Raw genomic sequence first — 13,258 nt, 5'->3', positions numbered from 1 at the left:
CTTATAATTGTTCATCACCTTTATAGAATTGAATTTACATTCTATAGTAGATAATTGGCCAAACACTGTAATGGTTTTCAAAAGAGTGCATTCCATTAACATCCAGCTACATCCCACATTTGTGGGGAAAATTTATTAGAGAAGGAGAAGGATAGGAGAATGTCATTTGAATTATATAAAGAAAAGGAACCTTTGAAGGTATTTTGGGTACAAATCCTAGTATTACAAATATAGAGACTTCAAAATATCCTGAATAATTAAAAAATAACCTATGCAAGAACTAGAGCATTATCACAGGTTACTGCATACAATCATTAAAATGTAGTATTGACCACTGGACATTTAAAGTGTTCTTAATAAATGTTGTGATAAGAAGTATTCATATTCATAATGACTGAGCTATGTGGAGGGGAAAAAAAAAAAGATTTCAAAATATGTTGACCCAGAAGAAGAAATCAGAATTGTGTGAAAACAGGATGAAGTATATATCATTTGGGTAGGTAAGTGGGCAATGGATAGTGCCAAGGACCTGGAATTAAGAAGCTCATCTTCATGAATTTAAATCTGGCCTCAGACACTTGCTGTGTGACCCTAGACAAGTCACTTAACCCTGGTTTTCTCAGTTTCCTTATCTGTAAAATGAGCTGGAAAAGAAAATGGCAAACCACTCTGGTATCTTTGCCAAGAAAACCCCAAATGGAATCACAAAAAGTAGGACATGACTGAAAAACAACTGAACAACCACAATACATATCATCTGGATTAGGGGCTTGCTTTCCAAAATACTTTGCCATTTGTTTCTCACAATTTACCTTTATAAATTAAGGTCATAAACCTTAGTATTATTAGTAAATAGCCTTTAAAGTATGTAAAACACTTTATCTTATTTGATTGTCAGAATGACCATATCAGGTAAGTACTACAGTTATTATAATCTTGATTTTATAAATCATGAAACTGAGGCTTAGACAGATTATGATTTATTTATCATTATAAAGCTCTTCAGTATGAGAAGAAGGATTTGAATCTGGGCCTTCTTTACTCTGTCTTTTACTCACTGTTTCTTAATAATAAGAATTTGAACTCCAACTTTTAGACATATGATATTTTCTTTTGCTGCTAGTTTTAAAAAATATTGAATTACAGTATAGAATAATATTATCATTGGTATTTCTTCTGTTGGGTGCCTACAGCAAAATTCTGCATGAGTATATCAATGAATCATGATCACTAACCCACACTGTTTCTTTCTAAGAAGGTTCCCATTGCTTTGCCTACTTGCCAAAGGGATGACTTAAAAAAATGTTAAAAATCATTTTGTCAAGATTGAATGCATTTTGAACCTAGCCAAGATTCTGTTGATGAGGATCTGTCCTTATTTAAATAAGTAGCAGGGAGAGGACTTCCTTTTCACATTCAAGTTATTTTCCGACCCTTTCAAACTCACAGTTCAAGATAATGCTTGACAGAAATCGCTGCCTACATATTAAAAACATTGTTCCGTGATAAAATTTCATAGTAGGGAGAGATCTCAGCAGCCAATTAGTCCAGACCATAGCCCTAAAATAATCTCCATCATATCATATATGACAGGAGTTCATTTAGCCTCAGTTTTGAAGACACTGGTTAATGGATAGACATAGCTCATATCAACTTCCCTCCTAAATTCCATTGCTCTTCTTTTGCTTCCATTTATATAATACAAAAGGTTATAGTCATATATTTGGGAAACAGTTTGATTATTTTTCATTCTCTCTTCTTTTAAAAAAAACCAAACATTGGAAATATACAGAAATCAAATGTCGGTGGGATTTGGCACAGCACTATTGATTATGGAAATAAAATTGAGGGGAATTTCAGAACACTAAAAATGCCAGTGAATAGCATGGTTAAGAACCCTTGCCTTAAAGGCTATTTTTTTCTAATTCTTTAGAATTAAATTACTAGAATGCTTTACCTCCTGAGAAATATGATCTCCTATGTCATGAATGTCAAGGGTAAAGAAAATAATTCTTGAATTTCCCATTTATTTATGCATATATTCATGTAAAATAATGGTAAAGTTTCAGGTCACTGAGTTTGGATGAATGTATTTGCAATTTAATATACTATTTTTCATAACTATTTTCCTGTTCATACTTGTGATTTCAGCAGTACAGGAACTTCCAGTGTGAAAACTCCCTGAAACTTCTCTTTAACTTATTACCATCTTCAATATTTGCCTATAGGACATAGCAGTTCAGTAACTTGCCCATGGTTTCAAGTCTAGTAAATGTCAGAAATAGGGCCAGTTCTCCCTGAAGCTGCCCTCTATTCACCATGCCATAACACCCTTCCTTCATAGGTATGCACATTTTTAAAAAAATAATGAACATATTCAAAGAATTCATTCAATCTCTACTCAATTTCCATTTTTTAATAGATATGCCTAGATGATAAAGCAGTTGATTGCTCACTCTCTGAGGTCACTTCAGCCAGTCAACACACGCTTACCAGGCACCAGTGGTACTGTCACTTTGTGAAGCATCTAGTGGGTACTAGATTTCTCCTTTTTTTCTTAGTTATTGATTGACTGTACAGCCAATGTGACTTAGCAGGCAACTAAATTCTACGTTTCCTTTTCCTTACCTTCAAAACTGGAGTAATAATTATACACACACATGTATGCATATATGTGTATACATACACACATATACATATTTATCTATCTATCTCAGACATACATGTTAAGAGAATACAAATGAATTCAAAGCAGTTTTGTAGATAATAATTTATGATAAATTAAATAACATTTTATGGCACTTTAGAATTTCAAAAGTATTTTAGGTACAATTTATCCTCAAGAATTCTCTAGTGAAGTAGACAATGCAAGCATTATTATCCACACTTTATGGATGAGGAAATTGAGGCTTAGAAGGGAGGCCTAAGGTCATACAACTATTGACATCACTCATCTTATTTTTCCATGATATTTTCACTGATACTTATAATCTGAAATAATATTTTTTCTTTTTTAGGCAATTGGGGTGAAGTGACTTGCCTAGGGTCACACAGCTAGTAAGTGTCAAGTGTTTGTTCTGAGGCCAGATTTGAACTCAGGTCCTCCTGACTTCAGGGCTGGTACTCTATCCACTGCACCACCTAGCTGCCCCTATTTTTAGTTTTCAACTTTTTTATTTTTTTATTTTTTACTTAGGCAATTGGGGTTAAGCGACTCACCCACTAGTAAGTAAGTGTCAAGAGTCTGAGGCCAGATTTGAACTTAGGTCCTCATGACTCTAAGGCTGGAGCTCTATCCATTGCGCCACCTAGCTGCCCCGATATTTCTTTCTTTAAAATGCATAGAACAATTTCTACCTCTTATGTGCTATTTTTATATTCTAATTTATTTTGTAGTAAGTGTATAGTATTTGAGATGCAAATTTGCTTTTTTAAAATGTTACTGTCCTAGGATGCAAACTCAATGAACACAATGACCATATCTTAAGTATCCTTGTTTTTCCCATTGTACCTGTGTCAGAGAGATTATGCATGGGCGGTGCTTAATAAATGATTGCTGTATGAATGCACAAGTGAATGAATGAAAGGTCAGAGTTTTAACCCAGGCTTTTAGATTACAATTCCAGTGCTTCCATGACATGATGTAAGACCAATACAACACCATAGCAAGGGCACTAGAGTTAGAATCAGAAAACTGGGACTTTAATTTTAGCTCTGCAAATTACTACGGTGTGATCCATATGATAGGACCCCTATGCTAGTCATTTCACATCTGGAATGTTATGTTCATTTTTGGGTGATATATTTTAGGAATGGCATCAATAAATGAGAATATTCAAAGGAAGGTCACCAGGATGAGGAAAGCCCTCAAGATTCCACGTGTGATTCAGATGAGGGAATGCTGTGTTTAATCTAGAGAAGAGAAGGCAGAAGAACATGATTTCTATCTGTCAGATGGAAGAGGAATTAGATGTTTTCTGTGGCATCAGAAGACAGAACAGGAAACAATCAGCCAAAATTGCAAAGAGATAAATTTAGCTTAATGTAAGGGGTGGAGGGAAACACATATAACTCTCCTATTAGAGCTTCCCAGAATGAGGGGTCTGTATTAGGAGCTAAGAATGATAATATTAGTAGTTCCATAGAACAGTGGTAGCCAACTCAAGTAGAAATGAGGGTTACTGTATACATATGTATCCTTGTGGGCTGCATATTAACTTAGAAAACCACATATATTTCTTTCTTTTTTTTTTATTACTACATTAACACACTAAAATCAGATAGGAACTACATTTTGATCTGGTTTAGGCAATACTAGAAAGTGTTGTGGGCCACATGGGCAGCTTACAGGCTGCTCTATTATAGACAAAGAGTTTTGAATTGGAAGCCTGGAATATCTCAGTTCAAATCTCACCTCTGATATTTACTAACTGTGTCACTGTAAGTAAATCATTTAACTTCTCAGCCTCAATTTCCTTAAAGGTAAAATGAGAGAATTGGATTAGATGCTTAATAATGTTCCTTCTAAGTATAAATCCTATCAACTATGAATGCTAATTTCTGTGTCAAATAGAATTAAAATCCCATAGCAAGCACTTTATTTTATTATGGATTCAATTATCAGTTAAATCATGCCTTCTATGCTATAGCATGTTGAACAACATATATCTCAATGGGTAGAAGTGAAATGGTTATTATTATTGGTGGGTAACAATAACATTTATGTCAGATATAATTTGAGCTGAATGTGCATGCCTCATATATGAAACAATATGTAAGGATATTTATTGCTCATGAAACACACATGTATTTGTGAAAATGATTGAGCCACAATACTATGTTAAGATATTGATCAAATGATGATAATGGACCCAGTAAGCAATAATATTGGGGCTGGTTGTTTTAGAGGTAAGTACACTCCCAACATCTCTTGTCATTTGGAAGAAGTATTTACATTTAAGTAACTCGATTAGCCAAGTGATTTGGATAAATGAACACTGTATTAAATTACCTCAAGCTTAAAAAAAAGCAATACTCTAAGCTATTTCATGCAAAATTGTTTCCAAAATTATATTGCTATGAAGAATATATTAATAATACAATACAAGAACACGTGCGTTTTAGGAGAGTTGATCCTCATTGCAGCAAGATACGTTGCATAATGGAACTGAAACACTGCATTATTCAACACCAGAATCCTCTGGTGTTGAAAAATATTAAAATCGTCATGAACAAAGCTAGACACAAGTGTGATTAACAAAGTTATTCTGCTGGACATCCCAGTCAACCAAGAAGAATTTCTTATGGTTACTTTTTTTTCATCAAAAGGAAAAACAAAACAAAACAATTTATTGGGGATGTCACAGCCTCTGTTTTTCCTTTGTCTTTTTTGTTTTTAAGTAGGATAATGTTCATCCTGGCCTATGGTGAGTATCACCTTTCCTTAAAGAGTCCACCTGGTGTACATTTTTCTTCCTATTTGATACTGACAAGTGGATCTTACCTTCCTGACTCAAATGTGAACCAAGTTGAGTCACGACCATATCTCCTCAACGAACTAAGGGGCCACATCACCAGCTTGACCTTGGCATTGTGAATATCCCAGAGATAGATGTTTTCATGTGTAATCTGCATTGTGCATTCCCCATAAATATCTAGATTTGGTGTAGGCATAAGATACACATTGAATCGTTCTGGAAAGGAAAAAAAAAGAGATAATGGAGGTAAGATGAAAACAGTAATTAACAATTTATGATTTCACTGCTTTTACTTATACTTATCATAATGTTCAGAAATCATTCATATCTACCCATACTATAACTTTTTTGATGTTTATTATTGACCAGAATTTTTAAAGTATTTCTGTCTTTCACAGGTATCTACCATGTATTATTTTAGATTATAACTTTGGGTGTGTGACATACCACCCTCATTATTACACTTTTTCAATCTCCATAAAATGATAAACTTTAGGAGCCCAGGGAATAGTTCCTATTTAAATGGTTTAGTTTTCCAGGGCTTAGCACAATGACTTTTATGCAATAGTTTTTAAAACATGCTTTGTTTGATGAGGGCACTAGGTGGTTCAGTGGGTAAAGTGCTGGGCCTGAAGTCAGGAAGACTCAACTTCCTGTTCAAATCTGGACTGAGACATTAACTATCTGTGTGACCCCAGGAAAGTCACTTAAACCTGTTTGCCTTAGTTTCCTTATTTTATAGATAAGGCAATGGAGAAGGAAATGGAAAAGAAAGCTCTTTGTTAAGAAAACCCCAAAATGGGATCACAAAGAGTTGGACACAACTGAAACAACTGAATATTTGATGAATTTAAATAAATGTCTATATGCATATATAAACACAGAGACATATATGTGCATACATATATGTCTATGATTTCACTGAGAAAAAATCCTAGGATGAAAATCCCTCCACCAATTCAGATGGTCAACTCATCTACGTTGTCTACTCTTAGAGAATTCTCTGGGGTACTGAGAGATTATTAAGTGACCTGTTCATGGTCACACAACTAGTATGTGTTATAGGTAGTATCTGAACCTAGATCTTAACTAGACCATGACCATGCCTCTTCTTAAGTTCATTTTAAAATATATCTGTCCAGCATTTTTTTATTTTAGGTGATTAATATAATAATTATTTGAAATAAAATTTTATACAGACTGTATCATAAACTTAAGGTGAAATATACCCTTGTGCCACAAAAGATACTTAATAAGATATCCAAAGTAACTCACAGACAGTTACCTGGAAAAATATGAAATTGTTTTATTCTATATGAACAACATACATGTTCAATATGAAGCATTTGAGTCCACTTATTGTTTTCTGTATTTTCCATCAAGGGACAGTATTTTTATTGAGTAGCCCAAAGTGAGAAAAATAAATTGTTGCTTTCCAGGTTTTTCCATGCATGGCAATCTGAGAGGAGAACTCGTTTTAAAAATGTGAATCACAACCACAGTTTTGTAATATTCTAGGATATTTCAAGCGATGTACACAAATCACCTTAACAAAATTCAATGAATTTTAATTCAATTTCCCTTAAGAAATAAATATAGGTCACAGAGTACCTTCTTAAGTAAGGGGAAAGGAAATGGTGGAGTGTTGCAAAGTCAAAGATAAGTTGTTACAATAAAAAAAAGAATTAGAATTACCAGCAGATATTATTAGTTGAGACCATTTTTAACTGGAAGTAGCATTCTAAGTGCAGAATTGTAAGATTAATTATTCTGGGAGGTGCACAAACACAGCTGGAAGAGAAGTGGTTTGTCTAGGAATATAATGCTTATTGCCAATAAGGATTTCAGAGTGTTTTTACCCCAAAGACTAGTTTTGGCCAGTATTAGAGTAGGTCTGACTGAATGGTATTATATAGACATTTTTAATAAGGATTTTTGATAATAAAGACTAAAAAATGACAAAGTTTAGATACAATGAAGTTTAACATAAGGATGAGCACATAGTCCAGAAACTATAGAGCTATCATTTTTATGTTCTTATCTTTGAATTTTTTTAAGAAGTAAAAAATCAACTCAGATTTTATTAAACATCTTGTTCCATAAAACATATATAGAATCCATTAAACTGTAAAATGGCATTTCACATTTAGATCAGTTCCTTCTAAGATACAAAATAAGAATGAGGGCTGATTACATGTTGCATTTCAAAAAATACTAAAAAACCTAAAAAATAAACTGTTCTCCATCCAACAGATTTAAGAAATAAGTAACAAACACATTCAATATGAAATGTATCATGTTTTATTCCCACCCAATCTCAACACCTAAAAGTCGATGAAATCACAGACAATAAAGTCAAAAGAACTGACTTCATGTCACAGATATTCAAATAGACTGGGAACCCAAAAAATTGAGTCAAGAAAAGATATAAAATCTGGACCATAAATTTTCTTCCTTTCCTCAGTATCTCTTTGAGGATACCTATGCTTTCTATTGTTAATTATATTATTCACAATAGATGACCAAAAACATCTAGAGATATTAATATAATAATGCAACACAATGGTATTGTGTTTTGTCATATTATAGTTTAATAATATTAATATTTTAATGCTATTCATATGCAGAGATACTAATATCTCTAGATATCTTGGATCCTTTATTGCGGATAATGTGGTTGTAATATCACTGAAAGAAAAACAAGCAACCAGAGGCTCCAAATATTCTCCGCCAGTTCCAGAATCTAAATATTTTCATTTGAGAGTCTGTGCCAAAGAACAAAGAAACACTAGCACTTCACTGAATCACAGAATTTCATAGTTGAAAGCAATCTCAGAGGTCATTTACTCCAGTATATACATAAACAAGAATCCCCTCTAAAATATATCTAATAAGTGGTCTTCCAGCCTTTACCTGAAGCTCTCCTGTGCTTCCTGAACCAGCTCTTCTGATATTTGGATACTTCTGACTCTTAGGAAGTTGTTCTTGTTATTGTTGCTTTCCCTAACATCAAACCTAAATTCTTTCCCTTGTAACTTCCACCCATTGCTTCTCATTTTGCCTCTGGGGCTAACCAGAAGAAATTATTCTCTCATGATTTGACAATCCTACAAATGTTTGAACTCAGCTAACATACACTTCTTCTTACATTTCTTCTCTTTTTTCCCCTCCATGCTAAACAGGTCCAGTTTCTTCAATAACTCTTCACATGACATAAAATGGAATTCCTTCATTATCCTGTTTGCACTTTTGGAGCACTCTCCAGCTTATAAATGTCCTTCCTAAAAATGTGAGGTACAACACCAGACATGATATTTTACCTGTGGTCTAATCAGGGCACAGTACAATGTGACTATCATCTCACTTGTCATGAACATTATCCTGCTCCTAATGCAGTCCATGTCACATTAACCTTTAAGGTTGCCAAATCACATTGTTGATTCTTATTGAGTTTGTAGTCCACTAAAATATTCAGAATTTTTTAAGGGTCAGTCTTTCTGCCACAAGGCTCTTTACACTCTTGTCCATCCTTGTCCACTTAGTCACCAAAGTAATTTTTCTAAAGCCCACGTGTGATCATGTCATTCTCCTCTGCTCCCCTCAAACACACAATAAACTTTAGTGCCCAGTGTTCCTTGACAGCAGAGGTTCTCTTGACTTTCCCCTGCTCAGATGCCCAATTCCCTTCACTGTCCTGGGGTAAAAGTTCCTGGGGTTGGGGCAGAAGCAGCCTCCCAACCTAGCTAATCCCAGGGCTTGCCACTTACTGTTTAAGAGGATCTAGGACCTAGCCTGGAGGTGTTGACTCTTCACAGGGACCAAATCTCATCCTGGGACTTTTCTTCAGATCTTCTCCTTTACCTGGGAGAACCCTTGTTCTGCCCCTACTCTTATTTATTTTTACCTCTCTACGTTTGCCTTAAGGTGCTATTTCATCTCTTTTGTGGAGGAAAATCTTGAGAGCTTGGAATTTTCTGACCTACCGTACCATCTTCCCAGAATCCTCTTCCATTCTCATATTTTTTACTGGCTATTCACACTTACCTCAATTTGTGGAATAGCCCTCTCAAGGTAACTTAATGATATGTAATGAAATTCCCTAATCAACTGGAAGAGACCTCCTGTCTAGAATGACATCACTTTTTAAAGAATGGGTGAATGAATAAACAAAGCATTTATTAAGTACTTACTATGTATAAAGCACTGGGGATACAAATAGAAAAGAGGCTTTCCTCTCAAGCAGTTCACATTCTAATGGGGGAGACAACATGAAAGTTTTCAGCTGCAAGTCAGACAGAAAAGTCCCATGGCCCTTATGGTGCAGCAGTGAAGCAAATGTTAATGCATTTTCTTTAATGTCACTATTTGCCATCATTATTCCCATGGCTTTTGGGTTTAGAGTCTTGGAGTTTACCAGGATCTGAGGGGACATGGTAACCAAGGTGGTAGTGATGGTTTCACTCATCTGGCCCATGTTTCCTCCTCCTCCTCCTCTCTCTTTCTCTCTGGGTACTTAGCTTCAGCTAGGCCAGCTCACCTGCCCTTGGGGTGGCATTTTTCTGGCAATTGATGTGTATGGCTGTATCCTCTCCACATAAGTTGATTTCCCAGAAGATAGCAATGAGGTCCGGGTTAGATTCAGAACAGGTGGTCTAAGGGATGTCATCACTCAAATTGGGCTTAGAAACTCATTGATGATAGTTGGCCACTAGTTGTAGTGATGAGGAAGGTGGGCCTCTTCTCCACAGTAATTTTTCCCTTCAATGATGGCTCTATGGGTTAGGCTAGAAATGGTTATTATGGCCCTGGGGAGCACTCCTATTCCCAGATCTTTTGGGTTCAGAGTCCTGGGCTTTCTCCATTGGGATCTGATGGTGGCCAAGATGGTGGGGGTGGTTTGACTAGCCTGGCACATGGCTTCTCTGCTTTTGTAAAAACATATTGTCTCCCTGGGTAGACTTTAAATGTCCTTGTTCCTGGAAGAATATTTTTTTTTATCATGGTATCCCCAGAAACTAGAACACTGCGAGACACATAGTAGGTGTTTAATAACGACTTGAAAATTAATTGATTCTACACAATAGCCCTTCAATACCTGAAGATGGGTATCATATCTTCACTAAGTTTTCCGTTTTCTGGGCTAAAAATCTTCGATTTCACCTGATTCTCATATGGAACAAACTGGAGGCATTTCCCAATGCCACTTGCCCTGGCTATTTTTCCAATATTCTTATCAATATCCTTCTTACACTGTAGCATTCAGGACTGAAGATCATATTTCATGTAACCCTAGGGGAACACCCTTCTCACTTGTAGAATCTTTTATATCTGCAAGTTGACAAGCATGAGAATTCTCCCAGGTGCTCCATGAAATATTGTTCCAACTTCAATGTATTTTGCAGGTCCATATAAGATCCTTCAAGGGGAATGGCATAGATAAGCTCAGAGGTCAATTTGACTAACACATTCCTTCATTTGTGCTATTTTTACAAGGTGTCCAAAAAAGTCTTAATTCAGTTTTAACTGATTAAAGCTTCAAATTGCACTAAAACTTTTTGGGGTCATCCTATATATTGGCCAGTACAGGCTAAAGTCTTTTGAGATGTTTAGTTCTCTTATTTCCAGAAGTAGTCTGACCCAGAGAGATTGTAGGAGAATGATTGCCTTCTTATTTCTGGAAAAAATCTCTCTCTTAATGTAGCTCAAGATCTGATTAGCTTTTGTGACTGCCATGCCACACTGTGGAATTACTGTGATATTTCAGTCCTCTAATATCCCTCTCTCCCTGCCTCCTGCCCACCCCCCCAACTTTGTGTCAAAAAAAAAACCCTCTCCATATTATCTTACGTTCCCAAGCCCTTGGAGTCGACTTCATGATTTCATCTCCTCTGCTTTTCCTCTTTCAGTTCATGTGATTTTCTCCGCAAATCCTAACAACTAGAACTCCTTGAGGTCCAGCAATATATTTTACCTTTCTTTGCATTCCTGGCACTTAGCGCATTGTCTGTCACCAAGTAGCCACATAATAAATGCTTGTTGATTTGACTTTTCCCATCACAACCAGAAGTAATAGGCCAACTTCATAGCCCGCAATTTAGGGTTCTTAAAGCACTTAGTTTGGATCTCTCTTTTATTTTGTATTGCATTTTACTTACATTAATTATACGTGCAAAGTTGTGATTAACTGTTAGAGGGAAGAGACCTTGGAGAACATTTAAACTAGCTTGTGAGATCTTCAAGAACAGGAACCATGTCTTATTTTATCACAGGATCCTCAATATGTGATTTCTTACAAATAGTATGAACAAATTTTTGTTGAATCCACAGAATAAGAGAAGGGACCTCTAAGGCCATCTAGTCTGACCTGTATATGAATTCCAGTTCCCTAATACAACATCCCTGAGAAGTAGACCTCCAGCCTTTGCTGAAGGATGTCCATTTAGTGTGAACCCACTGCATGCCAAAGCAGCACATTGTTAGAAAATTTTCCTTTACAAATAGCTTAAATCAGCATTCTGAAATTTCTACTTATCAGTCCTTGTTCTATCTTCTATAGCCAAGTAGAACAAATGTAATCCCTATAAATGACTTTTAAATATTTGAAGAATCAGCCAATTTTTTTTGAAGACTTAAGGCTTTATCAATCCTTATTATCATGTTTAAACAGTTTTTATAAAATGGAATGTATTGAGAGATGAAGGTGATGTAAAAGCAAATAATACAATAAAAGTTTTAAATTAAACTGAATTTAATAAGTTAATAAGAACAAGGAAAATTATAACAGAAAGCATCAGTCTTATAAAAGGAGGTACACTTGAAATGGTTTAGCTGTGAAGTAGTATATATAAGTCAGAGAATGTAAGTCTTTAATTTGTGAGGCAAGGAAAGAGTTTATTTGCCATATAAAAGAACACAGTGCAGCATAAAAATTAAGTCATAAAATTTTAAGGCTAAGAAATACCTTTAATGATAATCTAGCAGTGCTTCTTAGACTGTAGGTTGCAACCAACCCCATATGGGGTCACAAAAAATTTGGCAACAGTAAAAGATTTCTGAATGCATAACAACCAAAAATTAATTCAAAATCAAATGCGTAATGAATCGGAGGTGTTCCTGGCAGTGCTTGCCCATGTTGTATTGTGCAGCTTCACTGCAGCCTTGGTTGTGAACACAAAGCATGTGTTCTTTGCACTGTGCATACCCTTAGGCCTTGGAATACCAATGAATACTGCTGAAGTGTGAAAAGGGGTTGTGAGTGGAAAAAGTTTAAGAAGCCCTGATCTAGTCTGACCTAAAGAAATTTAAGTGCTTGTTTAAGGTCTGCTTCATGTAGAGGAAGGCAGTCCAGACTAGAACCCAGATCTCAGTTCTGTCTAGTGCTTTTTACTCTACTCTAAGCTTCAACTTTCACAGCCAAATTCCCCCAAATTAACAATTTTTAAAGTTTCAAAAATTTATTTCTAATTCCACTTCAGATTTATGAGTCAGGTATGCTCTTAGGCTATACATACATATGTATATACACATATGTATATAATGCTTAGCCCATATATTTTCTATATGTATATACACACATGTACATATGTGTTATACACACACACACACACACACACACACACACATATAAATGTGGGCTAAGCATTACTTCTCCAGCAGGAAAAAAAAGAGAAGAGTCCACTTTGATACTAAATTATTCTGATTTCATGAGATTAGTAAGAAAATACGCAGTTCCTTTATTGGGTACATAAGGTGTGTTTGAAATGATATCAAAAAGTATTGAA

The 13,258-nt window shown here is 35.3% G+C and overlaps 1 protein-coding gene across 1 annotated transcript in view; it reads right to left on the bottom strand.

Annotated features, from left to right (window-relative positions):
* Positions 1-13,258, bottom strand: part of DOK6 (docking protein 6) — a 656,109-nt gene that overhangs the window by 244,576 nt on the left and 398,275 nt on the right. The window contains exon 5 of the mRNA XM_020985625.2: positions 5,504-5,693. Within this exon, the coding sequence (XP_020841284.1) occupies positions 5,504-5,693 (190 nt within the window). The remainder of the gene's footprint in view (positions 1-5,503; positions 5,694-13,258) is intronic.

Source organism: Phascolarctos cinereus, unplaced genomic scaffold, assembly GCF_003287225.1.
Source record: "Phascolarctos cinereus isolate Bilbo 61053 unplaced genomic scaffold, phaCin_HiC Scaffold_4;HRSCAF=312, whole genome shotgun sequence".
In the NCBI taxonomy this organism is placed as follows: domain Eukaryota; kingdom Metazoa; phylum Chordata; class Mammalia; order Diprotodontia; family Phascolarctidae; genus Phascolarctos; species Phascolarctos cinereus.
The sequence above is the reverse complement of the archived record's forward strand: the minus strand, read 5'-3'. Positions and strand labels throughout refer to the sequence as shown.